At 45.3% G+C, this 25,972-nt stretch overlaps 1 protein-coding gene across 1 annotated transcript in view; it reads right to left on the bottom strand.

The window, feature by feature from the left end:
* Window positions 1-25,972, bottom strand: part of LOC145391409 (solute carrier family 4 member 11-like) — a 207,066-nt gene that overhangs the window by 93,769 nt on the left and 87,325 nt on the right. Inside the window, exons 3-4 of the mRNA XM_080266016.1 lie at window positions 8,681-8,765; window positions 5,424-5,547 (exon numbers count right to left, since the gene is read on the bottom strand). Coding sequence (XP_080122142.1) covers window positions 5,424-5,483 — 60 coding nt within the window. The 5' untranslated portion in view covers window positions 5,484-5,547; window positions 8,681-8,765. The remainder of the gene's footprint in view (window positions 1-5,423; window positions 5,548-8,680; window positions 8,766-25,972) is intronic.

Genomic DNA, 25,972 nt, shown 5'->3' with positions numbered 1-25,972 from the left:
TGAAACATGCAAAATAAATCGCTAAGGAAGAGGCACCACGAACCTCCAATGCCGCTGAGTATAATTGGCCTAAAATCCACACCAGATAATTTTAAGGTGTGGTATGCAAAATGAATCGCTATGGAGAAGGTGCAACGAAGCCCCAGAGAATGCGTAACCTCAGGACCGAAATCTAATTTTTATTCATGGTAAATCCACGCCATTTTATTTAGCTGTGGAAATTTGTTGTTTTGCAGAGGCTCATCCAGACAGCTTCCATCCCTCTGATCACTTGAGTTCGTGTGTGTGTGTGTGTGTGTGTGTGTGTGTGTGTGTGTGTGTGTGTGTGTAAAACTTGGGTACTTCTTCGAATTTCTCCCTCACCAGTTCATTTCTGTATCTGACACACCAGTACCTTGTTGCACGTCACTTTGTTGCACGTTACGTATACAAACTACACCAACGCTAAAACAACAACAACATCAGACACGGCCCAATCAAACCTCTAAACGTCGGGATAACTCTTGCACTCCAACTAACGTGAGAGGATGTCATTCAACTAGGTCACAGGAGCCAGAGGTCTAACTGCGGTGCCATTAACCCTCACCGCGTCGAGACAACTCTTGCAGACTATGAAAATGTGAATGAATTAGTGAAAGTATATGCCTGGCTTTCGTGATAGACGAAAGCGTCCACCATCCACTAACTCGATGAAGTGCTATCTCATGTGATTTTTCTCAGTGACAATATAAATGATTCAAATCCGGGGTTTGGTTGGTGCTTAATTTTCATACAGCGCCGCTCATGGACTAGCGACTGGACACTTGCCTTCAATGTGTGGACTGAGTTGCCTAGCAAAGGGATCCTACGCTCGTGATGACGCAATATAGCACTAGATGATGGATGGATGATTTGTTAATTTGCCCCATCCGTTATTTGCTCTCATTCCTCCTTCGTTTTCTCTCCATCCTATCCTCTTCTTCATGCTCCCTTCCTTCATTTTTAATCTATAGTAACATATGATCTTAAAGCAAAGCATACAGTGTACATAGGTTGTTAAGAAATCCAGCAAAGCAATGGCATTCACTGACAGAGCATCCACTATCAAAAATAAAAAAACATTATTCTCACCTTGTATAATTCTCTAGTACATCCACACTTAGAGAAATAAGCAATTCTGGTCACTTAATTGCAAAAATTATACACAGAAACGAGAAAGTGCAACGATAGGTGATCAAGATGATACCTGGATTGAGAACTAAACCGTACGAGAAGGGTTTAGCAGCCTTGAACCTCTTTACCTTAGCCAAACGCAGGTTACCAGGAAATTTAATTCAAGTCAAAAATTTAAAGTACACGATAATATGAGTTTCGGTAAATACTTCACAGCTAATCGCTCGAATTATATTACAGGTAATGGGCAAAAAATTAAGGACAAACTATTTCATCACATAAAGTTATGCATTTCTTCTTCAATAGAGTTGTAAATATACAGAACAAACTGCCTTCTACTGTAGTACACTGTGATACGGTACTAACCTTTACAAATCACTTGTTTAAGTATCTGTCTCCCAATTATGTTCATTCCTGAATAATACATTTCATTAATATAAATAAATAAATAAATAGGTGGGGAGAGAGAGAGAGAGAGAGAGAGAGAGAGAGAAAGGCTTTTCTCTTTTCACAGCCAGGAGAATACAACCGCGGGACAACATCGGTAAATACTGTTGACTTAACGTTACTTCCCGTTCCAGGTAGACAATGTGGATCTTTTGCGCTGGGTGCACGTTCTCTGTTTTGTGCAAATTTCGTCACAAATATAGGTTTTTAAGCTGATTCCAAATTTGAAGTTATTTTTTGGGGGAAAATTATGTTGAAAAGTTAGGTTAGGTTTGGTTGGGTTAGGTTAGTTAATAATAACAACACAGAACATTTAAGCATAAACACAAAAGATCCAAAATCTAAGTTACGCCGCCTTAAACATTCGATGAACATAAACATTCATGGTGGATCTGCTCAGTGGCGCTGCTCTTAACGCGGCTGTACCGTAACGAGTGAACTGCTGTTAGGAAAGTAACGTGGTGTGAGGGTGGCACACTTCCGTTATCCACCATAGCTGTATTTATCTACGCATGGAACAAGGAGATGAATGTTATACTTAAATAATATTTATTATTATTAACCAACCTAATTATTATTATTATTATTTAACCTAACCTAACTTTTTAAAAAATACTTTCTCCCCCAAAATAAATTCAAACTTGAAATCAGCTTAAAACACTGTATTAGTGACGACATTACATAAAAATGGTAGAACGTGCACCAACACAAAAGATCCGACAATGCAGAATAAGACTTGCTTTCCCTCTTTCCTATGAAATTTCCATTAGAGCTCTTCAATGCTGCATGGTGGTCATTCTCACTATTTCCTGCCGGCTTCGGCTGGAGGGTTTGGTGGTGGTGGGTGGCGGGAGCCTTCCTCCCTTTCTATCCTTGTCTTTAACTGATAGAATACTTATGTTGGTTATAACCTTCCATATACCAAAACAACCACCAAAGGAACAACACGTCTGCTCCTGTTTGCTTTCCATCGTACTCCTTTGTACTCCTTCTTTCTTATTTTTCTCTCCTTCCTTCCTTCCATGCCTTCTTTTCCCTCCTTCCTTCCTTCCGTGCTTCCTTCCTCCCTCCCCCCTTCCAGCCGTTACCTAAGGCCCACACAATGACGGGTTAAGTCTCATCACTGACTCAGCCACTTCCCTTACACACTGCACGGAGGAGGAGGAGGAGCAGGAGGAGGAAAGACACGGGGGAAGAGGAGCAGGAGGAGGAAAAGGAAGTGAATTAGGGGGGGGGGAGGAGGAGGAGGAGAAAAGACACGGGAGAAGAGGAGCAGGAGGAGGAAAAGGAAGTGAATTAGGGAGGAGGAGGAGGAGGAGGAGAAAAGACACGGGAATAGAGGAGCAGGAGGAGGAAAAGGAAGTGAATTAGGGGGGGGGGAGAAGGAGGAGGAGGAGAAAAGACACAGGAGAAGATGGGCAAGAGGAGGAATGGAAGTGAATTAGGGGGGGAGGAGGAGGAGGAATGAAAAGCTAGTAGATGCTGGAAGAAAGGTGCAGTAAATTTAAAGATGAAAGATGGGAAGAGAATGTGAGAAGGAGCGAGGGCAGACAAGAGATGGTGCAGATAAGGGGGGGAGAGAGGAGGAGGAGAGACAGAGCAGTGGTGGAGAAAAAACAAGGAGGAAGAGTGGAGAGGGAGGGAGGGAGTGTTGAGGGAAGGAGGGAGCGAGGAGGGGAGGAAGAGTGGGGAGGAAAGGAGGAGGGGAGGAAGAGTGGAGAGGAAGAGAGAGGGGAAGGAAGAGTGAAGAGGAAGAGCAGAGATTGGGGGAGGGAGAGTGGAAAGGGAGGAAGAGAGAGAGTGGAGAGTGAGGGAGGGTGAGTGGAGAGAAAGAGAGAGAGAGAGAGAGAGAGAGAGAGAGGAAGAGAGAGTGGAGAATGAGGGGGGGAGTGGAGTGGGAGAGAGGGAGGGAGGATGGAAAGCGAGAAAGTGGAAAGGGAGGGTCAGTGGAGAGAAAGGGTAAGTAAACAGGGAGGGAGGGAAGGAGGAAAGGAGGGAGGGAGAGTGGATTGGGAGAAATGGGGGAAAAGTGGAGAGGGAAGAAGGGATGAAGAGTGGAAAGGGAGGAAGGGAGGGAGGGATAGAAAGAGAACAGGGAGGAAGAGTGGAAAGGGAGGGAGGGGGGGACAGAGAGAGAAGAGGGAGGGAGGGAGGGAGGGAGAGTGGAGTTGGAAGGATGGGGAGTGAAAAGAGAGAGGAAGGGTAAAGAGAATAATAGAGAGAAAAACGAGAAAATTTAATTGAAAAGGAAGAGAGAGAAATCAAGCTGGAAAAGAGGAAGTGAGAGAGAGAGAGAGAGAGAGAGAGAGAGAGAGAGAGAGAGAGTCTGAAGGAGGAGGAAAGAGTGGAAGAAGGGGAGTGAAGGAAGAGAGAGAGAGGGAGGTAAGAGGAAGGGAGGGAAGAGTGGAGGAGGCTGGAGGAGGGAGGAACGTGGGATATCATAAGCTGTCATCTCTCTCTCTCTCTCTCTTTCTCTCTCAAATCTGTTCCTTCACTTTCTTACTCTCCTGCCCTACATATCCTCTCTCTCTCTCTCTCATTAAACATCGCCTCTCATCTCCCTTCAATTAATTAAAAGGTGGCCCGAACAAACATTTCAAAGTGTGTGTGTGTGTGTGTGTGTGTGTGTGTGTGTGTGTGTGTGTGTGTGTGTGTGTGAGAGAGAGAGAGAGAGAGAGAGAGAGAGAGAGAGAGAGAGGTTAGGTCAGAGTGGATGATGTAACGTGAGACAGGCAGCTCTCGCTCTCTCTCTCTCTCTCTCTCTCTCTCTCTCTCGACGGGGCAGAGGACATGGATAAAGAAGTTAAAAAGAGTTATTAAGAACAAAAGTTAGCAAAACCGAGAGGAAAAAAAAAACATCTTATCATCGAACGTAGCTCATGAGGGTTTAAATCCGTGGGTTGGTTTGTCATTCGGGGGAAGCAACTGGTTACCCTCGCCTTAAATATCTGAACTAGGTAGCCTAGCCCCGGGTACCTACGCTCACGAATCCATATAACACACTGTACACATGAGGATGAGAGGGTAGAAAGAGTTGCTAAGAGTGCAAGAGTTAAACGGTTGCCATATGTGTTGGTGAAAGCTCTACACTTAATAAAAAAAAAATAATAATAATAATAAAAATACGGTAATAATAATAATAATAATAATAATAATAATAGTGAGAAAGTTGTGTATGTGGCTGGCCTTATTTGTGCGATGTACGTACACTCTGGTGGGAGGCGCAACAGGTAACAGGAGGAGAGGTAATGTCGAGAGGTTATGGTGGATTATATACAAGGTGGGACGTAAACAGCACTCCCCTAGTTCACTTCTGTGTTGTGGGGACGGCTCAGTCTGCTGGTGTGGGTTTAGGTGCGGCAGTGGGAGTAGATAATGGGTAAATGATATAGGACAGACATTACACAAGGATTTTTCCGGCAGAGTGGAAGACGAATGCTACGTGAGGGCCACCCTATTGATATGATGGTTCTGTGTTCCAAAATTTATCCTTTTTTCCACACAACTCTTACCGTAAATTGGGGGAAACTGAGGAAACGCCTTAGAGCAAGCAATGGAATTTTGACAGTCGATTTTACACTGTCAAGCACTGTGGATTTTGCAGAATAAAAAGTTAGAAAATGTAGCTAGAACTTTCTGTAACTGAGAAAATATCATGAGAAGAATACCTACCTCTTAGCTGGAACACGGGATGAAGACGAAGGGCAAAGGTAAAAAGACATACGAAGAGCAAGAGTAAGAAGCAAGGAGGAGCGAGAAAAATAAATAAGATGTAGTAAAAGTTAACACAGGTTGAGAATAAAACATCGTGGTGGAACACATACCTCCTTGCTGGGACACAGGACGAGGATGAAGAGCTTGACCTGCTTGCTGGTTCGCCCCATGTTGGCAGGGTGCTTGAGGCGGGCGATGGCAACATGGCGACGCTGCAGGGACGGCAGGTTGCCACTGGGGGAGAGACGCAGGCACAAGGTCAGTACAGGGAGGGAGGGGGCAGGTGGTTATGTTGTGTTACGCTATGTCAGGTTGGGATGGAATGGTCTGAGTTGGGATGAGTTGAGTTACGGTGGATATGCCTAGGTCGGGTGAGGTCAGGTTGAGTCGGGTTGGGTTGGACTGGGTTAGGTTAGGTGCGGTGAGGTTAGATTGTTTATTTATATTTTATTCTTGTCAGCCCCAAATGATTCTGTTTATCCCGGTAGACTTCTCGCACTGAGGGTTTTTAAGGGTATTAGGTTAGCTAAGGTCAACGTGGGGTCAACACAGAGGTAGCGAAGTCCCGTATGAATAGAGAGAGAGAGAGAGAGAGAGAGAGAGAGAGAGAGAGAGAGAGGAAAGGTTAGCATGGGTCAGGTGTGGGAGGCAAAAAAATAGTGCTGACTTTTCCTCGCATCTAAGGCCTTTTTTCCCTTGTTTATGATATACTGTTTTTGCTTCGGGGAGTCTTGCTTATGGTCTGCTGTTTTTATGATGTTTTTGTATAATTGTCTGCTTTTTAGTCTGTTTGCTTTTTTCACGGTCTGCTACTGTGTTCTGCGTCGTGGTCTGCTTTTTCGTGCCTCCTTTTTTCGAACGCGGACTTGCACTTTCTCTTAATTTTATGGTCTGCTTTGTTTTACTGTCTCATGGTGTTTTAGTTCTTATCTTGATGTGTTGTTTTGTTTCAAGGTTTAATGTTTGTTTTTGTTGTTTTGTTTCATGGTCTGTTTTTGTTGTTGTTGTTGCTGTTGCTTTGCTGTGTTGCTTTGCTTCATGGTTTCGTGCTTAGTCTGCTTTGTTTTGTGTTTATGTATTGCCTCATCATCCTCTGTTTTGTTGTTTTTCTTCATGGTCCTTTGCTTTCTAATCTTGTTTCTTGGTCTGGTGTGTGTGCGTGTGTGTGTGTGTGTGTGTGTGTGTGTGTTAATGTTCTTTTCATTTGTTGCTTTGTTTTTGTTTTATTTCACGGTCTCTCGGCTTTTCATGACCTGTTAACATTACCTGACTGCGATTCACCCTCAGTTTCATATAATCATCTAACATTAGCCAAAATAAAAACACTAAAAATTAAGGTCCAACATTAAAACAACCCAAACAAAAGACATGGTGGATCAAAGGTACTAGAAGACTTGAATATAGTAACAATACCATAACGCTCTCACGGTCGGGGCAACTCTAGTATTTATATTAGCAAATGAAGTAGATGATTTCATTGTGAGTTCAGAATTGACACCATCAAGCATCTCATAGTCACTACCAATTTAATATTCTTTTCCAAAAAAAAGCCAGATGATTCTATTGGGTTCAACCATTTTATAATTCTGTTCCAAATAAAGCCAGACATTTTACTGGATTGAACCACTCTATAATTCTGTTCCAATTAGGACAGATGATTTTACTGGACTGAACCACTCTATAATTCTGTTCCAAATAAAGCCAAACGATTTTACTGGGTTGAACCATTTTTAAATTATATTCTAAATAAAGCCAGATGATTTTACTGAGCTGAAACACTCTAAAATTCTGTTCCAAATAAAGCCAGATGATTTACTGGGTTGACCCACTTTAAAATTCTGTTCGAAATAAAGCCAGATGACTTTACTTGGTAGAACCACTCTAAAATTGTGTTCCAATACAGCCAGATGACTTTACTGGGCTGCGTGAGTCATATGAGCCTCAGTGTTAATTCATGTGAAGCTGAAGGTCATGAAAAGGGAAAGTTATACTCGGAATATGCTACGAAAAAAAAAAAAAATGAAAAAAATGCATAAATTCTCATCAAGGTAAACCCCTTGTATCAATTGTCGTCTTTTTGTTTTTTCACTCTTTTTTTACTCTTGTTGCTGTCGTGTTACTTTATGCAGTACAGGGGAAGATGCTGGTAGTTTGGTGCTTTATTATGGCTGTCCTCAACCCTGTAGTTGGAAAAGTCTGTCCCATACTGAACAAGATCGGGAGACAATCAGAAATAAATATGGAAGACGTCCTTGGCCTAAAAAGCTTAATTACTGTACATTCTGAAGTTGAATTACTGTACATTCTGAAGCTTAATTACTGTACATTCTAAAGCTTAATTACTGTACATTCTAAAGCTTAATTACTGTACATTCTGAAGCTTAATTACTGTACGTACAAAGGAAAAAACAAGGCAGTCACAAAATTACATTATTCTATCTTAATTATACATATAAATTCTCAACAAAGGACTAGGTCTATTTTCAAGTTCAGAGAAAGGAAGAGTCATTTTGTAAAGCTAGGACATGAAAAAGAGTTAGCCAAGAACAAACGTTCCCCAGAAGGCGGTTCTAGGGCAAACAAGCAGGAAATAATGCATAAAGGTTAGGTCAGGTCCAAAAATACATGAAGGTCAAGGGCGATGCGGCAGAAGAATGCAGATTTATTATTATTATTATTAATAAGGGGGAGGAGGATGACAAGAGGGTTCGGGGAACAAGTCAAAATTACTGTTCGGTAAGCCATGAATTCCAACCCTTTCAGCTCGAGTAATTCATTCACCTTAGGAGACTGGGATTAATGAAGCTAGAAAGAGTTAAAAGGCTAAACTAACTGCTGAAAATAATCATCGCGTAGCAAGCATAAATGGAAAAGTAAAAACTTAATGGGATTACAGGGGTTAAGAGTTTACTAGAAGGTCTGCAGTAAGAAAACTGTAAGTGGTGTTTCCCACTCAGCTTCATGGCAAGGTAATTTATCAGTAAGAACCTGTATCAGTCACAAATCAGTGTTGGGTACTATATTCTGTCCACTATAACTTGGCCTAAAAAGTGTCATTTCCCTGTTCTGAATCCTATAACAAGAAAAAATCACTAGAATATGATGCTAGTCACCAAAAAAGGTTATGGAAGGGCTGCAGAGTCGTAGTAGTGTCTTATCTTGTCCCTGGGCTACGTGAAAGGGATATAAACTGACCAAAATTTCCAAATTAGTAACAGAGCAAAGAACTGTGAAATAAAGTTTAAATACAGTATATGACATAAATTAACGTATTACACATATGGGTACCAACAGTCTCTCTCTCTCTCCCTCTCTCTCTCTCTCTCTCTCTCACACACACACACACACACATGGCAGGGGTACTCACAGGGCGCAGATCCAGGACTGGTCGTAGTCGAAGCTTCCATTCTCTGAGCTGGCGGTGCCCTGAATCGTCCGAGCCAGCAGGTGCACTGTGGGGCGGGAGGCGCAGGGTTAGGCACGGCACACACAAGACAGGTAGGTAGGTAGGTAGGTAGATAGATACGTAGGTAGGTAGCAAGTAGACATGTCGGTGGGTAGGTAGGTACTGTAGATGCGGGTAAGTGGAAAAGCAAGTAGGTAGGCAGATAGGTAGGTAAGTAGGTGCGATAGGTAGGTAGGTAGGTTGGCAGGTAGTGATGTATGCAGGAGGGATGCAGAGAAGTCAGAAGAGGCAGGGGGAAGGCACAAATACATGGTGAAGTGTGGCAAGAGAGATAGCATAGAACCGTGAAGAAGGGGTGCAAGTGGGCAGGCAAGGATGAAACCAAGCAGAGGCAGAGACAGGAGTAGGCAAGGGGTTGATAAAGAGATACACAGAGATACAAAGGAAATAAAGAGTAAAAGACCTGGTGACTCTTTCCTGCCTATCTGATATTGGTTATCACTAAGGTATCTAGCTAATGAGTCAGTGATAAGGGTAATGAGGAAGGACGGCACGGAGACGAGAGGAAGATGAGTATGATAAGGAAGACGGGTATAGAGGGTGGAGGAAGAGGTATGAAGAGTGGAGGAAGAGGTATGAAGTGGAGGAAGAGGTATGAAGTGGAGGAAGAGGTATGAAGAGTGGAGGAAGAGGTATGAAGAGTGGAGGAAGAGGTATGAAGTGGAGGAAGAGGTATGAAGAGTGGAGGAAGAGGTATGAAGAGTGGAGGAAGAGGTATGAAGAGTGGAGGAAGAGCGATGAAGAGTGGAGGAAGAGCGATGAAGAGTGGAGGAAGAGCGATGAAGAGTGGAGGAAGAGCGATGAAGAGTGGAGGAAGAGCGATGAAGAGTGGAGGAAGAGCGATGAAGAGTGGAGGAAGAGCGATGAAGAGTGGAGGAAGAGGGACGAGGAGTGGAGGAAGAGCGATGAAGAGTGGAGGAAGAGGGACGAGGAGTGGAGGAAGAGCGATGAAGAGTGGAGGAAGAGGGAGGAAGAGTGGAGGAAGAGGGACGAGGAGTGGAGGAAGAGCGATGAAGAGTGGAGGAAGAGGGATGAAGAGTGGAGGAAGAGGGACGAGGAGTGGAGGAAGAGCGATGAAGAGTGGAGGAATAGGGAGGAAGAGTGGAGGAAGAGGGAGGAAGAGTGGAGGAAGAGGGACGAGGAGTGGAGGAAGAGGTATGAAGAGTGGAGGAAGAGGGATGAAGAGTGGAGGAAGAGCGATGAAGAGTGGAGGAAGAGCGATGAAGAGTGGAGGAAGAGGGAGGAAGAGTGGAGGAAGAGGTAGGAGGAGGGCAGGAAGCGGTAGGAGGAGGGCAGGAAGAAGTAGTATGAGGGGAGGAAGAGGTAGGGGGAGGTAGGAGGAGGGAAGGACGAGGCAGTATGAGGGGAGGAAGGGGTAGGAGAAGGGGAGGCAGGGAAAGGAAAATCTGCATATGAGAGAGAGAGAGAGAGAGAGAGAGAGAGAGAGAGAGAGAGAGGTAAAATCTGGCAAACCGGCAGAGGGATAGCAGGGAGGTTAGGCAGGGGTAGGCAGAGGGAGAGGCAGGGGCTGACATTAAGGAAAAGGCAGAAACCGAGACTAGGAGAGAAGGGAGAGATACGGCAACGGAGAGGGTGAGGCAGGAGAGAGGCAGGCGAGGCAGAGGGGGGGAAAGGAGGGAGAAGAGGAGAGGAAGAGGATAGACAAAGGGGAGGAAGAGGGTAGGCAAGGGGGAAGAAGAGGGAAGACAGGGGGAGGAAGAGGGAAGGCAGGGTGGAGGAAGAAGGAAGGCAGGGGGGAGGAAGAGAGAAGGTAAAGCGATGGAAGAAAGAAGGCAGAGAAGAGGAAGAGGAAAGGCAGGAGGGAGGAAGAGGGAAGGCAGGAGGGAGGAAGAGGGAAGGCAGGGGGGGTAGGAAGAAGAAAGGCAGGGGGGGTAGGAAGAAGAAAGGCAGGAGGGAGGAAGTGGGAAGGTAGGGGGAGGAAGAGGGAAGGCAGAAGGGAGGAAGAGAGACGGCAGGGAGGATGAAGAGGGAAGGCAGGGAGATAGGAAGAGGGAAGGCAGGGAGATAGGAAGAGGGAAGGCAGGGAGGAGGAAGAGGGAAGGCAGAGGGAAGACAGAGAAGAGGAAGAGGGGAGGCAAGGGGTAGGAAGAGGGAAGGCAGGATGGAGGAAGAGGGAAGGCAGGGGATAGGAAAAGGGAAGGCCGGGAGGAAGAAGAGGGATTGCAGAGGAGAAGAAAAGGGAAGGCAAGGGGAAGGAAGAGGGAAGGCATGGGGGAGGAAGAGGGAAGGCAGGGGGCAGGAAGAGGGAAGGCAGGGGGAAGAAGAGGGAAGGTTGAGGGGAGAAGGAAAAGGGGAGAGGGAAGGTAGAGAAAGGGCAGAGAGGAGGAAGAGGGGAGGCAGAGAGGAGGAAGAGGGGAGGCAGAGAGGAGGAAGAGGGGAGGCAAAGGGGAGAAAAGTGGAGTCATAGAGGAGAAAGAAGGGAGGCAGAGGGGAGGAAAGGGGGAGCAGAAGGGAGAAATAGGGGAGGCATGGCAAACAGAAGGGGAGAGGGGAGATAAATAAGGGGCGAGGTAGAGATTAAACCAGTGAGAGGCCGGGAGGTGAGGCAGTGAGGTGAGGCAGTAAGGTGAGGCAATGAGGTGAGGCGGTAAAGTGAGGCAGTGAGGTGAAGCAGTGAGGTGAGGCAGAGGTGAAGCAGTAAGGTGACGCGGTGAGGTGAGGAAGTGAGGTGAAGCGGTGAGGTGAGGAAGTGAGGCGAAGCAATGAGGTGAGGCAGTGAGGTGAGGCAGAGGTGAAGCAGTGAGGTGAGGCAGTGAAGTGTGGCAGACAGGTGAGGCAGTGAGGTGAGGATGTGAAGTGGGGCATCAAACTGAGGCCGCATGGTGAGGCAGTGAGGCGAGTCAGTGAAGTGAGACAGTGAGGTAAGGCATTAAGGTAAACTATTGAGGTGAGGCAGTGAGGTGAGGTGAGTGAGATGAAGCAGTGAGGAGCAGCAGCAAAATGAGGCAGTGTGGGGCAGCCAGGTGAGGCAGTTGAGATGAGGCAGTGAGGTGAGGTAGCGAGGTGAGGCAGCAGGATGAGGCAGTGAAGGGACGAAGTGAGGCGGTGAGGTGAGGCAGTGAATTGCGGCAGTAAGCGAGGCACTGTGGTAAGGCAGAGATGAGGAAGCAAGGGGAATCAGTGAAGTGAGTCAGTTAAATGAGGCAGCGAGGTGAGGAGAGACAGTGACGTGAGGCAGTGAGATGAGGGGAGGCAGTGAGGTGAAGCGAGGCAGTTACGTGTGGCAGTGAGATGAGGCTGTGAGGTAAGGGGAGCCAGTGAGGTGAGGGAAGAAAGTGACGTGAGGGGAGGCAGTTAGGTGAGGCAGTGAGGTAAGGGGAGGAGTGAGGTGAGGGGAAGCAGTAAAGTGAATGAGTCAGACAAGGCAGTGAGGGAAGGAATTGAGGTGTGGGGAGGCAGTGTGAGGAGGCAGTGAGGGAAGGAATTGAGGTAAGGGGAGGCAGTGTGGGGAGGTAGTGAGGTGAGACAGTGAGATGAGGCAGTAAGAGAACGCAGTGAGGTGAGAGGAAGGAGTTAGGTGAGGCAGTGAGGTGAGATGAGGTGAGAGAGTGAGGTGAGTCCGTGAAGTAAGAGATAAGGCATTCAGGTAAAGCACTGAGGTAAGAAGGTGAGTGAGATGACGCAGTGAGGTGAGGTAGTGAGGTGGGACAGTAGGGTGAGGCAGTGAGGCGACGCAGTGAGATGAGACAGTGAGGTGAGGTGAGGGAGTGAGATGAGGGGAGGCAATGAGGTAAGTTAGGTAAGACAGTGGGATGAGGCAGAGGGGTAAGGAAGTGAAGTGAGGTGAGGCAATGAGGGGAGGCAGTGAGGTGATGCAGAGATATAACAAAGCAGAGGCAGAAATCCATCATGGTTTGTGGTAAGGCAGTATGGGAGGTAGGAAGAGGAGGAGGGGGAAAGGGGGGAGAGGAAAGGGAAGCAGAGGAGGAGGAAGAGGACGAGGAAAAAGAGGAAAAGGAGGGGAAAGTGAGGACGAGGAGAAAAAGGGAGGGGAAGCTGAGGAGGAAGAGTTGGTGTATAGGGAGGGATGGGGAGAGGTATGGGAGAAAGACACAGAAAGTGATAAGTGTAGGAGAGAGAGAGAGAGAGAGAGAGAGAGAGAGTAATTCACCGGGTCGGTCAGGATCACTTAATGGTCGTGATCGTCAGCTTTTTACCCTCCCGGAAGGGAGCTGAGAGCTCATATAGTCCGATCTAAGGGCAAGGCTGTAACCTTCACACACACACACACACCCGTCCCCTTGTTCAAGGGGGACAGTAACCACCCACTTCGTCAGTGAAACTTTTTCGCAACCTGAGCGAGGCGCGAACTCCCGTCCACCAGTTGGCAAGCGAGAGCGTTACCACTGCACCAGCGAGCGGTGTGTGTGTGTGTGTGTGTGTGTGTGTGTGTGTGTGTGTGTGTGTGTGTGTGTGTGTGTGTGTGTGTGTGTGTGTGTGTGTGTGTGTGTGTGTGCGTGCGTGCGCGCGCGCGCGCTTGGGGGGGGGGAAGGGGACAAGCTGAAGAAATGGATAGCCAAGGATAAGCCTGCTCCTTACACAACCCTCCAACACACAGACGTACAGGCAGACAGGTAGAAGCAATACCCTATTTGACAAAGTGGAAGATTTTACGGGAACGCCAGACAGCAAACAATGAAAGTAAAACAAGTAACAAAGATACAAACACTCATAGTTTTATTAGTTTCTGGTTAATCTTTATCTCTCTATTTTATTTTTTATTTTTATTTTTTTACCTTTTTCAGAGTAACACCAGATGATATTTTAAAGGTTACAGTCAGAACTAGGCTAAGATTTATTACATCTCTCATTACGGGACAAATTTAATATCAGATTATTTGGTTTTATTTTTCTGATCCATAAAAGCCTGAGAGTGTTAATAATGTCACGGTCAACTGTTTCATGGTTGGGGTAGCTCTAGCACTTTATTTCAATGTATGTTAGTTGATTTTATTCAGGAAAGAGTGAGCGACAGAAGCCAGAGAGGTAGGTGCAGTATGACAGTGCATCCAGAGCCAAGGAGTAAGGGTCGAAAGCGCTGATATCAATCCTGCTAAAAACACTTCGCCCAAAACACAGCCGCTGGAAGGCTCTACTTACTCAGCCATTCATAGCCAGCAGCCGTATTCATAAGCTTTCCTTGAGATTGAGTTTCGTAAAAGATCATCCGTTTGTATTTTCATCTTCGCTGCTACATTCACCAAGCACTTTACAATCAAACATGCGTGAATAACATAGTGAAAAATATGGTTCATGATAATATTCAGTGGTTATGGAGACTAGCCTATGGAAAAATCTGCATAAGTTCCCAGGTGCTTCACAGGAATACGCTACTCTCACAGACAACTTCCAGTGTATTCATTAACCTTCTCATGCTAGGGACAACTCAAGAACTGTATCCCTGGTGTTAAGAAGCCTAAGAGTGCCAATACTGTTCTAATCACCTATGTAATGGTATGGGTAATTTTGTATTCTGCGCCCATCAGGTGAGTTGAACTTAACACAGGTAACCCTTGATATATCCCTTAACCTACTTTACTGGCTTACTTTTACTTCCAGACGATTTTATTCAGCCTGCGAAAGGGTTGTCTTCGGAAATGCAGGCTGTCTAACCCCCTCCACATCCAAGAGTCTCAGTAAAATCGTCTAAGAAAGAAGTGTTTAAGACAAAGGTTGATCGTAGTCTATAGGTTAATCCCGCCTACCCAATGGCATACCTCAAAGGCCGTTCTAGCTGTCTCAAGGCGATTTCATTCAGCTTAGGAATATTATTTAGAACTGGATAGATTGGAATCAACTAATCTAATGGCGGTATTCTAGTAGAGTTAGAAGGCTTACTAACACCTCTTCTTTAACGATTTGTATCTGATTCTTAACACCTCTTCCTTACCGATTTATTTCTGATTCTTAACTTCTTCCTTAACGAATTATTTCTGATTATTAATTCCTTGCCGATTTATTTCTGATTTTTAATTTCTTACCCATTTATTTCTGATTCTTAACACCTCTTCCTTACCGGTTTATTTCTGATTCTTAACATCTCCTCCTTACCGATTTATTTCTGATTCTTAACACCTCTTCCTTACCAATTTATTTCTGATTCTTGATTCCTCATCGATTTAATTCTGATTCTTAACACCTCTTCCTTACCGATTTATTTCTTATTCTTAACACCTCTTCCATACCGATTTATTCTTATCCTTAACACCTCTTCCTTACCGATTTATTTGATTCTTAATTCCTTACCGATTTATTTCTGATTCTTAACACCTCTTCCTTACCGATTTATTTCTGATTCTTAACATCTCTTCCTTACCGATTTATTTGATTCTTAACACCTCTTCCTTACCAATTTATTTCTGATTCTTAATTCCTTATCGATTTAATTCTGATTCTTAACACCTCTTCCTTACCGAATATTTCTTATTCTTAACACCTCTTCCATACCGATTTATTTCTTATTCTTAACACCTCTTCCTTACCGATTTATTTGATTCTTAATTCCTTACTGATTTATTTCTGATTCTTAACACCTCTTCCTCACCGATTTATTTCTGATTCTTAATTCCTTACCGATTTATTTCTGCTTCTTAACACCTCTTCCTCACCGATTTATTTCTGCTTCTTAACACCTCTTCCCCACCGATTTATTTCTGATTCTTAACACCTCTTCCTCACCGATTTATTTCTAATTCTTAATTCCTTACCGACTTATTTCTGATTCTTTATTCCTTACCGATTTATTTGTGAAACTCAGCAGCTCTTCCTTACCGATTTATTTCTGATTATGCTCCGTTACCATATTCTTCAGTGTTAGTCCTGCAATCTATGCCGATACCGAAAGGACGTAAAAAGTAAACATGGGGATATTAATGAGTAGTTTGGAAAGTAAATCGCTAAGGAAGAGGTGTTAGGGAGCCTTCTTACCCCACGAGGATACGGACCTTATTGTGTGGGTGGGTGTACCAAACCCTTTCAGTCCGATGACGTATTTTTCAGTTTTTTTTTTTTTTTCATTATGAATTTATTTAGATTACAGAAACTCTATCACTGAGGAGGATTCATGAAGGTTTTTATTATTATTATTATTATTATTATTATTATTATTATAATTATTAATTATTGTTGTTGATGTTATTATTGTTGTTGATGCTGCTATTTTATTATTATTATTATTATCACCATTATTGTTAATACTATTATTATTATTATTGTTGTTATTATTATTATTATTATTATTATTACTGCATTATTATGATTATTATTATTATTATTATTATTAAATCCACTCCATCTCGGAAACCTCTCATGTCTTAACAAAAGAGTTTGGAGATTACAAAAAGAAAACTATTTACTGTGTTAATATAGTGAAGAAGTTAGCATTATTTCCTTATTTATCCACAAACTTTACTACTGTGTGTGTGTGTGTGTGTGTGTGTGTGTGTGTGTGTGTGTGTGTGTGTGTGTGTGTGTGTGTGTGTGTGTGTGTGTGTGTGTGTGTGTGTGTGTGTGTGTGTGTGTGAGAGAGAGAGAGAGAGAGAGAGAGAGAGAGAGAGAGAGAGAGAGAGAGAGAGAGAGGCAATAAAGAGGGAAGAAGAACACAGACAAAGTGGGCAGGGAGGCAAGGAATAATAAGAGGAAGGAGCGAAGGAAGGAAGGAAGGAAGGAAGGAAGGAAGGGAGAGAGGGCGGAAAGGAAGGAAGGAAAGAAGGAAGGAAGGTACATAGGTAGGGAGGGAGGGAGGGAGGCAGGGAGGGAAGGAGGAACGAAGGGAGGGCGGAAAGAAGGAAGGAAGGAAGGAAGGAAGGGAGAGAGGGCGGAAAGGAAGGAAGGAAAGAAGGAAGGTACATAGGTAGGGAGGGAGAGAGGTAGGGAGGGAGGGAGGCAGGGAGGGAAGGAGCAAGGGAGGGAGGGAGAGAGGGAGGAAGGGAGGGAGGAAAGAAATAATACATGGAATAACGGTGGTGAATGGAAGAAGGACGGCAGGAGGAAGAAAGGAAGGATGGATGGAAGGAAGGAAAGAAAAAGGGATACAAGGAGGCAGCAGAAAAGAGAGAGAAAAGGAAAAGGAAGAGATGAGAGAGAGAGAGAGAGAGAGAGAGAGAGACAGAGACAGAGACAGAGACAGACAGACAGACGAAGGGGGGGGGCTCAGAAAATGAGGCAGTGATTGGAGGAAGAAAGAGAAGAAGGGAAACAAAGAAGGAATGAGGGAGGAGGAGAAAGAAGGAGGGAGGGAGGGAGAGAAGGAGGGAGGGGAGGTGTACTTTAGGATTGAGGCAAAACTAATGAGGTAGGAAAGGAGTGTGTTGGGGAGGGATTAAGCAGGGAGGGGGAGGGGAGGGAGGGAAGAGGAAGGGAGGGAGGGAAGAGGAAGGGAGAGAGGGCGGAAAGGAAGGAAGGAAAGAAGGAAGGTACATAGGTAGGGAGGGAGAGAGGTAGGAAGGAAGGAGTTAAGATGGGAGAGAGGGGACAGGGTGACAGGGAGGAAGGGGAGGGAGGGACGAGGTAGGGAGAAGGAAAGAAGGAACGGGAGAGGAAAGGAGAGAGGGAGGATGAGAGCGGACGCGGAGGCAGGGAGACTAAGTAGGAACTGGAAAGGGAGAATGAAGGAAGCAGAGAAGGAGGAAGGAAGGGGATGGAAGGAAGAAAGCAGGAAGAAGGAAAAGAAGGAAGGAAAAAGTACGGGAAGAGAGGCAGGCAGTGAAGAAGAAGGGCAGAAGGAAGGAAGAATATGAATGGATGAAGGATGAAAAAGGGAAGGAGAGGAGAGAGAGGAAAAGGGAGGGATGGAGAGCAATGGGGAGGGAGGCAGAGGGGAAGGGAGGGAGGGAAGGAAGGAGGGAGGGGAAACAAGGAGGAAGGCTGAAAAGAATATCGTAGGAAAGAAATGGTAGTGAAAAATGATGGAGAGAGAGAGAGAGAGAGAGAGAGAGAGAGAGAGAGAGGTAAATGAGTAAATGAAGCAATTAACGGCAATGGGAAACAAGCAATAAAGAGGACGAGGAAGAGGAAAGTAACCCAATGAGTGAAGAAAAAGACTGAGGAAGACAAAGAGGAAAAGAGGAAAGAAGAGGAGGAATGAGGCAAAAGGGAGGAAGAAAGGGAGGAAATGGAGAGAAATGAGAGTTGAAAGGAAGACAGAGAGAGAGAGAGAGAGAGAGAGAGAGAGAGAGAGGGAGCGATAGTGAACGAAGATGACTGTGGAAGGAAGAAGGAAGAAGACAATGGAGGAAATTTAAGGGAGAGGTAAGACAGGGAAGAGAGAAAAAGAGTAAGATGAAGAGAGATATAAAAAGGAGAGGACACAGGGGAAAGAGGAAAAGAGAAAGAGGAATAAAGAAGAAAGATGGCAGAGGAAGAAGAGGGAGAACGGTAGGGAAGAGGGAGAGAAGAGACATGGACAGGGAACATATGCACGGAGGAGGAGGAGGAGGAGGAGGAGAGAGAGAGAGAGAGAGAGAGAGAGAGAGAGAGAGAGAGAGAGACAGACAGACAGACAGAAGGTGGGATCTGGAAAATAAGGCTGAGACGGAAGTGAAGAAGTGGAGGAGGAAGAGGAAGAGGGAAGGGTAAGAGGAAGAGAAGTGAAAGAGGCGAGGGAAGGATGGGGAGAAGAGGAAGATGGAGAAGGAAGAGGGAGGGAGGGTAGAGAGAAAAGGATGAAGAACAAGGGAAGGGGTGAGAGGAAGAGAGAGGGGAGGGGGAGGGGTGACAAAGAGAAAGGGGAGAGGGAGGTATGACAGGATGAGAGAGGGGAGGGGGAAGGGGACAGAAAGGGAAGAGAGCGGGGTGAGAGGAAGAGAGAGAGGGGAGGGGGAAGGGGACAGAAAGGGGAGAGAGCGGGGTGAGAGGAAGAGAGAGAGGGGAGGGGTAAAAGGAAGAGAAAGGGGAGGGGGAAGTGTGAGTGGAAGAAAGAGCGGAGGGGGAGGAGTGAAAGAAAGAGAGAGGGGAGGGGGAAGAGAGAGTGGAAGAGAGAAGGGAGGGGGAGGGGTGTGAGAAAGAGAGAAGGGAGGGGGAGGGGGAGGGCGAGGGGTGAGAGAGAGAGGGGAAGGAGAGGTGCGAGAGGAAGAGAGAGATGAGGGGGAGGGGTGAGAGAGAGAGAGGGAAAGGGGAGGGGGAGGGATGAGAGGCAGAGAGAAGGGAAGGAGAGGTGCAAGAGGAAGAGAGAGGGGAGGGGGAGGGGTGAGAGGGAGAGAGGATGGAGGGGGAACAGTGAGAGGGAGACAGAGGGGAGAAGGAAGGGTGAGAGGAAGAGGGGAGGGGAAGGGGTGAGAGGAACTGAGAGGGGAAGAAGGATGAGAGGAAAAGAGAGGGGAAGGGGGATGAGAGGGAGAGAGAAGGGAAAGGGAGGGGTTACAGGAAGAGAGAGGGGAGGGGTTACAGGAAGAGAGAGGGGAAGGGAAGCGGTGAGAGGGAGGGCTGTGGAACGGTGAGGGAAAGGGAAGGGAGAGAAGAGGAGAGAGGAGAGGGAAAAAAGAGAGAGAGGGTGAGAGAAAGAGAGAGGAATGAGGAAGAGAAGCAAAGGGGGAGGGGAAGACGAAGAGAGGAAGAGGAGGATGGAGAAAGAGGAGTATGGGGAGAGGACGAGGGAGGGGGAAGGGAGGGAAGGGGTGAAAGGAAGAGAAAAATGGAGGGACGGGGAGGGGTAAGAGAGGAGACGAAAGGGGGGGGAGAAGAGGAGAGGGGGAGAGAAAGAGAGGGGAATGATGAAGAGGTTAAGAGGGAGGGAGGGAGGGAAAGAGGGAGAGGTGGACGGTGAGTGAGGGGTGGAGGGAGGGGAGGTGGCTGGTGGGGGAGGGGAGGGGGGAGGGAAGGGGGGAGGAGGGAGGGGAGGAGGGGAGTGGTTCCGATGTTTCGTCAGTGAAGCATTGAAAATCGACCTCCCTCCCTCTCTTCCTCCCCCTCCCCCTCCCTCCCTCACATTTCCTCCTCTGCCTCGCACCTCTCACCCAAACTTACATCTCTCTCTCTCTCTCTCTCTCTCTCTCTCTCATCCCACAGTCTTCAATTCCTTCCTTCCTGCTTCCCTCGTCCCTCTTTCTCACTGTCTTTATCTGTCTATCTATCTCTGTCGGCCCATCTATTTTTCTATCTATCTCTCTATCTTCAACTATTAACAGGGTTCTCTCTCTCTCTCTCTCTCTCTCAGGCATACCCAAGGATCACACAGCTTTAGGCATCTCTTGCTCTCTGAGGTGCCAAATCGTCTATTTTTAAACCTTTTTGTTCGAGAGAGAGAGAGAGAGAATTTCAGAAACTACTCTCCCTTTCTCTCTCTCTCTTTGACCCATTTTCTCTCCCTTTCAACGTTTCCCGCTCCCCTTCTCTCTTTGTCTCTGTCTGTCTGTCAGTCTGATTCATGCTTATCTGCCTTCAATTTTCTTGTTTTTCCTTAATTCCCGCCCTCTCTCTCTCCTTCTTCCTCATCTTCTTTCTCTATCTCTGTCTGTCTGTCTGTCTCTCTGTTACCCAGTCTCTCCTTCGTTTCCCGCCCCTTCTCTCTCTCTCTCTCACTCTCTAATAATTTTCTCTCTTTATCCCTCTGCCTCTCTCCCCGTTTCCCCCCCCTCTCTTTAATTTTGACTCCCTGTTTTATACTCCCTCCCTCTCTCTTTTTATCACCCATTCCGCCAAACCCCCTCTCTCACAAATTCTCTCTTTCTCATCTCCATTTTCCTAGGCTTCTCTTTCTCTCTCTCTCACACATTCAGCCGAGAGTGAGATAAAGAAACCAAGACAGGAACACAGGTATGATTAACTTTCTTTGGTCCTGAACAGTTGAGGTATTCTATTCCAGCTTCTCCCATCTCTCTCTCTCTCTCTCTCTCTCTCTCTCTCTCTCTCTCTCTCTCTTCTCTCTCTCTCAAGTACAAAAGATGGAAGCGTGAAAGTAGCAACATTTGGGGCAATCAGTGAGCGTCTGGCCCAGGTGACCACACTACCTGGCCAATGGAAGGATGAAAGGAAGGAAGAAAGGGAGGGAGGGAGGTAAGGAAGAAGGAGGAAGGGGGAAGGAATGAAGGACGAAAGGAAAGCAGGAAAGTGAGAAGAGAGGAAGAAAGGTTGGAAAGGAGGGACGGAAGATGGATGGAAGGAAGGAGGAAAGGAAGAATGGAAAGACAGGAGAGAAGCTGGAAGGAAGCAAAGAGAAAATATGAAATAATGAATACAGAAAAGAGCGAAAAAAAAGACAATGAATGATGGATGGAAAATTAAAGGAAAGAAGGGAGGAGCGAAGGAAGCGAGGAAGGAAGGAAGGGAGAGAGGGAGGGAGGGAGGGCGGAAGCAAGGAGTAAGAATTTTGATATGAACGTTTGACGACAGGAAGGAGATTGAAAAAAAAATGACGGAATGAAAGAAGGATGGAAGGGAGAAAGGGAGGAAAGGAGTGAGGAAGAAGTGGAGGAACGAACAGGGGAAGTAAGAATGAAGGAAGGAAGGAATGAGAAGATAGCACTGGTGACAGAGCTTGGGAGATAGAAATGGAAGGAAGTGGAGAAGACAGATGCAGGGGGAGTGATAGAAATGGGGAAAAGGGAAGGAAGAGTGAGGAGCAGCATGAGAGAGAGAGAGAGAGAGAGAGAGAGAGAGAGAGAGAGAGAGAGAGAGAGAGAGAGAGAGAGCAGGAAGGAAGGAAGGAAGGAAAGATGGGAGAAAAGAATGTGCAAGGGAGAAGAATAGAGACATAAGGAGGGAGGGAGGGAGGAAGGGACATAGGGAGGGAGAGATGAATGGAGGGAGGGAGGGAGGAAGGAATGGAATTGGTCAGTTGGGACCATCACAAGCAGGAAGAGAGAGAGTCAGGCAATCTCCTCCCCCCCCCTCTCTCTCTCTCTCTCTCTCTCTCACTCACTCACTCTCATTTCATTCCTTATACTTCCCTCTCCCCTCCTTACCTTCCTCTCTCACATTTTATCCCTTCCACTTCCCTATCCTAACCTTTCCTCCCTTCCTTACCTACTCCTCTCCTCTCTTCCTACTTCTCTCCTTCCCACTCATTCCTCTCTCTCTCTCTCTCTCTCTCTCTCAATCCAATGACAATTATTTTACTCTATTTCCAGATTTTTTTTAAAAGATAAGATAGACTGCTCGGAATGAAGGGGTTAAAATTAAGCCTCTTCAGTACGAGGTTTTTGAGGTGAATTAAAATAATCTCTCTCAGTGGCAAGTAATTTATTTTATGACGTTCTCGGCCTGAGGTGGCTAAAGGATGCTAGCGGACTGACCGAATTTTTTTTTATTTAACCCTCTCATGGTCGGATCAACTCTAGCATTACTGTCTTAAAGCCAGACGATTTTATTACGCTGGGAGGGAGTCATAGGAGCCTTAGTGTACATATGCTCCTGTACATTCCTTACACTACCTCTGTACACCTTCTCTCACCCTGTACATACACCCACACCCCCTTATTCACTCTGTACACCCCTTTTTTCACTCTGTACACTTTTTCTCACTGTACACCCCTTTTCTCACCCTGTACACCCCTTTTCTCACTCTGTACACCCCATTTCTCACTCTGTACACCCCATTTCTCACTCTGTACACCCATTTTCTCACTCTGTACACCTCTTTCTCACTCTGTACACCCCTCTTCTCACTCTGTACACCCATTTTCTCACTCTGTACACTCATTTTCTCACTCTATTTTCTTCCCTTTCGTTCGTTAATATTCGATCGAGTCGTTTTTCATTTTATATCGATCGCACATCAGAGAGTTTCGTACACATGTCATCGTATTTTTAGTCCCTCTTCTACCTGTCGATACGTAATTAAAAGAACGCTTGATGTGAGGAGAGAGAGAGAGAGAGAGAGAGAGAGAGAGGAAGCAGGTAGACAGATATGGATAGACACACACACACACACACACACACACACACACACAAACCAGTAACAGGCTGACAGGTGTTACTAGGAATATTAATGAAGGACGCACAACCTGTCGAAATCTTTAACTTTCTTCAATCCAACATTTTTTTTTTTTTTTTGGTCACTTTCAAAGGATTAATTTAGCCCAGGAAGGAAAATCAGGGTTGGGATGTTCAATAATATATATACTCGATTTTTATGTCCTAATTTTGCCTCAGTACCGAAGTGTGGAAAGTTACTGCATTCACAGTTTTTCTTCTTCCTGCCAAACTCCTTCTCATTTTGGTGTCATTCCTTTGCTTCTTCACCAATTCGCTTCAAACTTGGCATACTTGCTCCATGAAAAAATAGCCCCAGACACTTTTTCATCTCTTTCTCTCTCTCTCTCTCTGCATTTCGAAGGGAGTTATAGAGTTACACGTCCAGCCACATCAACAAACAAAATTCTGTGACCCTACGCCTTTCCATCCTCATTAATCATCATAGCAACTTGCACAGAAGGTTGTCAGTGTAGTGTGGCTGTGTGGAGACCATCCTGCATTCCCTTGGTAGTGTTGGCAATGTTGTTCACATTTTGTTTTGCAGGAGAGACAAGGACAGAGCAGAATATTCTCAGGTCTCTCGTTCTTCCTACATTACAAATCTTAGTTACACGAGGATGATTACTATTTATATTTCTTTCTGCAGGATCAACGAGGAGAGACTAGAAGCTTCCCAAATGTCCCTTATTCTATCTGCACATCAAAATCTAAATTGCGGCCGGGACTCGATCGTCAGTCTGTTCGAGGATTGCACCTCAGTATGCGAAGGGGTTACAGGGCACTATCGAACCCCGTCGCTACAAATTATTTCTCGTAAGTTATGAAAATCGTCCGGAGGCAGCAATACTAAACTTAAAAGAAAATAATGCTAGTGAAATGTCCAGCCTAGCCTAATATAAACTAACTTAACCCAGCCTAGCCTAATATAAACTAACTTAACCCAGCCTAGCCTAATATAAACTAACTTAACCCAGCCTAGCCTAATATAAACTAACTTAACCCAGCCTAGCCTAATATAAACTAACTTAACCCAGCCTAGCCTAATATAAACTAACTTAACCCAGCCTAGCCTAATATAAACTAACTTAACCCAGCCTAGCCTAATATAAACTAACTTAACCCAGCCTAGCCTAATATAAACTAACTTAACCCAGCCTAGCCTAATATAAACTAACTTAACCCAGCCTAGCCTAATATAAACTAACTTAACCCAGCCTAGCCTAATATAAACTAACTTAACCCAGCCTAGCCTAATATAAACTAACTTAACCCAGCCTAACCCAATCTAACCTTACCTAACTCAACCCAATCCAATCTAATCGTCCTAACCCAATCTAAGCCAATCCCAACCCAGCCTAACCTAACGAAAAGCAACTAAACCCAATCCAACCCAATCTAACCAAGCCAAACCCTCCCTGACCTAGCCCAACCCATTTAACTTTCCTAACCTATCCTCACCTCACCTCACCTCGTCTGTAGCTATGGTGACGTCACTGCAGCCTCCCCGCGTAACGTGACCTAGCCTCGTGACCTCTCCCTGACCTTTGACATCCCGCCCACACGCGAGTAAGCCAGCCACGAGCATTTATCAAACCAGCCGCCACCGATGACTACATTTATTAGTTATTGCTCAGTTTAACGACGCCAAAAATAGAAAAAATACAAACAGTGTTAATGATGGGAAAAGTATTCTATGTGGCTGTATATCTGTCCGTCTTCTATCTACCTATCAATCTATCTGTATCTATCAAAACAAAAACAATATGAAGTGCAATAGTGAGAGTAAAATAAATATCTACCTCTGTGTCTGTCTGTCTGCCTGTCAATCTATCTATATCATTAGCAAGAGAAGTCGAGAGCACTGATGCTTGTATAAATAACGATCTGTTTATGTACCTACCAGTGTTCTATCTACCAATCAATCTATCTAAAGCTATCTATCAAAAGAAAAATGGAGGTGAGAGCAACGATAGAAAATAATTATCTATCCATGTATCTATCTGCCTTCTGTCTTCCTGTCAACCAATCCATCAAAAGCAGGAAAAAGGTGAGGGCGGGAGTAATAATAATAATAATAATAATAATAATATTAATCCTTCTACTAGCTACCTAATCATAAACGTGTCTCTCTACCAATAAAAATAATGAGAAAAATTTATTGAGTCTCTATCAATCACACCATCACCCTTCTATCCAGCATGAAGACAAAGAGGACGATAGGAGTAAAATAAGGTTGTGAAGATCTGTCAATTAATGTATCAATTTTTTTATGTTAGGCTCTGAAGACAGGTTTAAGAGCCCGTTCCCTGAGGTCCAGCAATTATTCTACGTGTCATTCATCTTCCACGAGTCATTACCTCACTCCGGCACTTATACCCACCGTCTATACTGAATACAAAAAATAATAAAACTGATCTCTGCCTCAACCGTGAATCGAAACCACGTCTTTTTGGAACAACAGACGGCTTCTTGAATCACCCTGCCATCTCTCAATCTAGTATCTAATATTTTCCCGTATCTTAGTATTAGTTTATGTATCAAGCTTACGTATCTTTGTATTTACCTGTATCAAAAAAGACGCCTTGGGTTAGAGAAATGAAAATAATTATGCAGATTAATTTCAAAGATAATATTGTCTCCCATATATTTTTCTAACTCTCACATGGTCTGGATAACTTAACCCAACCTAACCTAACTAAACCTAACCCTCTCACGGGTGGGACAAGTCTAGTATTCTAATGAAGCTGACGTCATAGGATTTAACTCAGCTAAGATTGACTGGTGATATTCAGTACACACACACACACACACACACACACACACAATTATTAGCTTAGAGATGGAGGAAAAATGAAACGGGTGGAGGAAAGTTGGGAGGGGAGGAGGAAAGACGGCAAGGGTGGGGGAAAGACGGCAAGGGTGGAGGGAAGATGGGAGGGGTGAAGGAAAGATGGGAGGGGTGGAGGAAAGATGGGAGGGGTGGAGGAAAGATGGGAGGGGTGGAGGAAAGATGAGAGGGGAGGAGGAAAGATGGGATGGGTGGAGGAAATGCGGGAGAAGAGCTGGGACTTTTTCTCTCCTTCCCTCCACATCTGTTCCTCTCTCTCTCTCTCTCTCTCTCTCTCTCTCTCTCTCTCTCTCTCTTTTCCTTGATGCAGTTCTTCCTTCTTCATTTCCTCTCCGTCTTCTTCCTTCACTTCCTCTTACTTTTTCTCTCTCCCTTCCTCCTCCTTTCCTTCCCATCTCTCTTCTTTCTTTCCT

Source organism: Coenobita brevimanus, chromosome 18, assembly GCF_032717465.1.
Source record: "Coenobita brevimanus isolate Jiangsu-jjx chromosome 18, ASM3271746v2, whole genome shotgun sequence".
NCBI lineage: Eukaryota > Metazoa > Arthropoda > Malacostraca > Decapoda > Coenobitidae > Coenobita > Coenobita brevimanus.
This window is presented reverse-complemented; position numbering and strand designations above follow the sequence as displayed.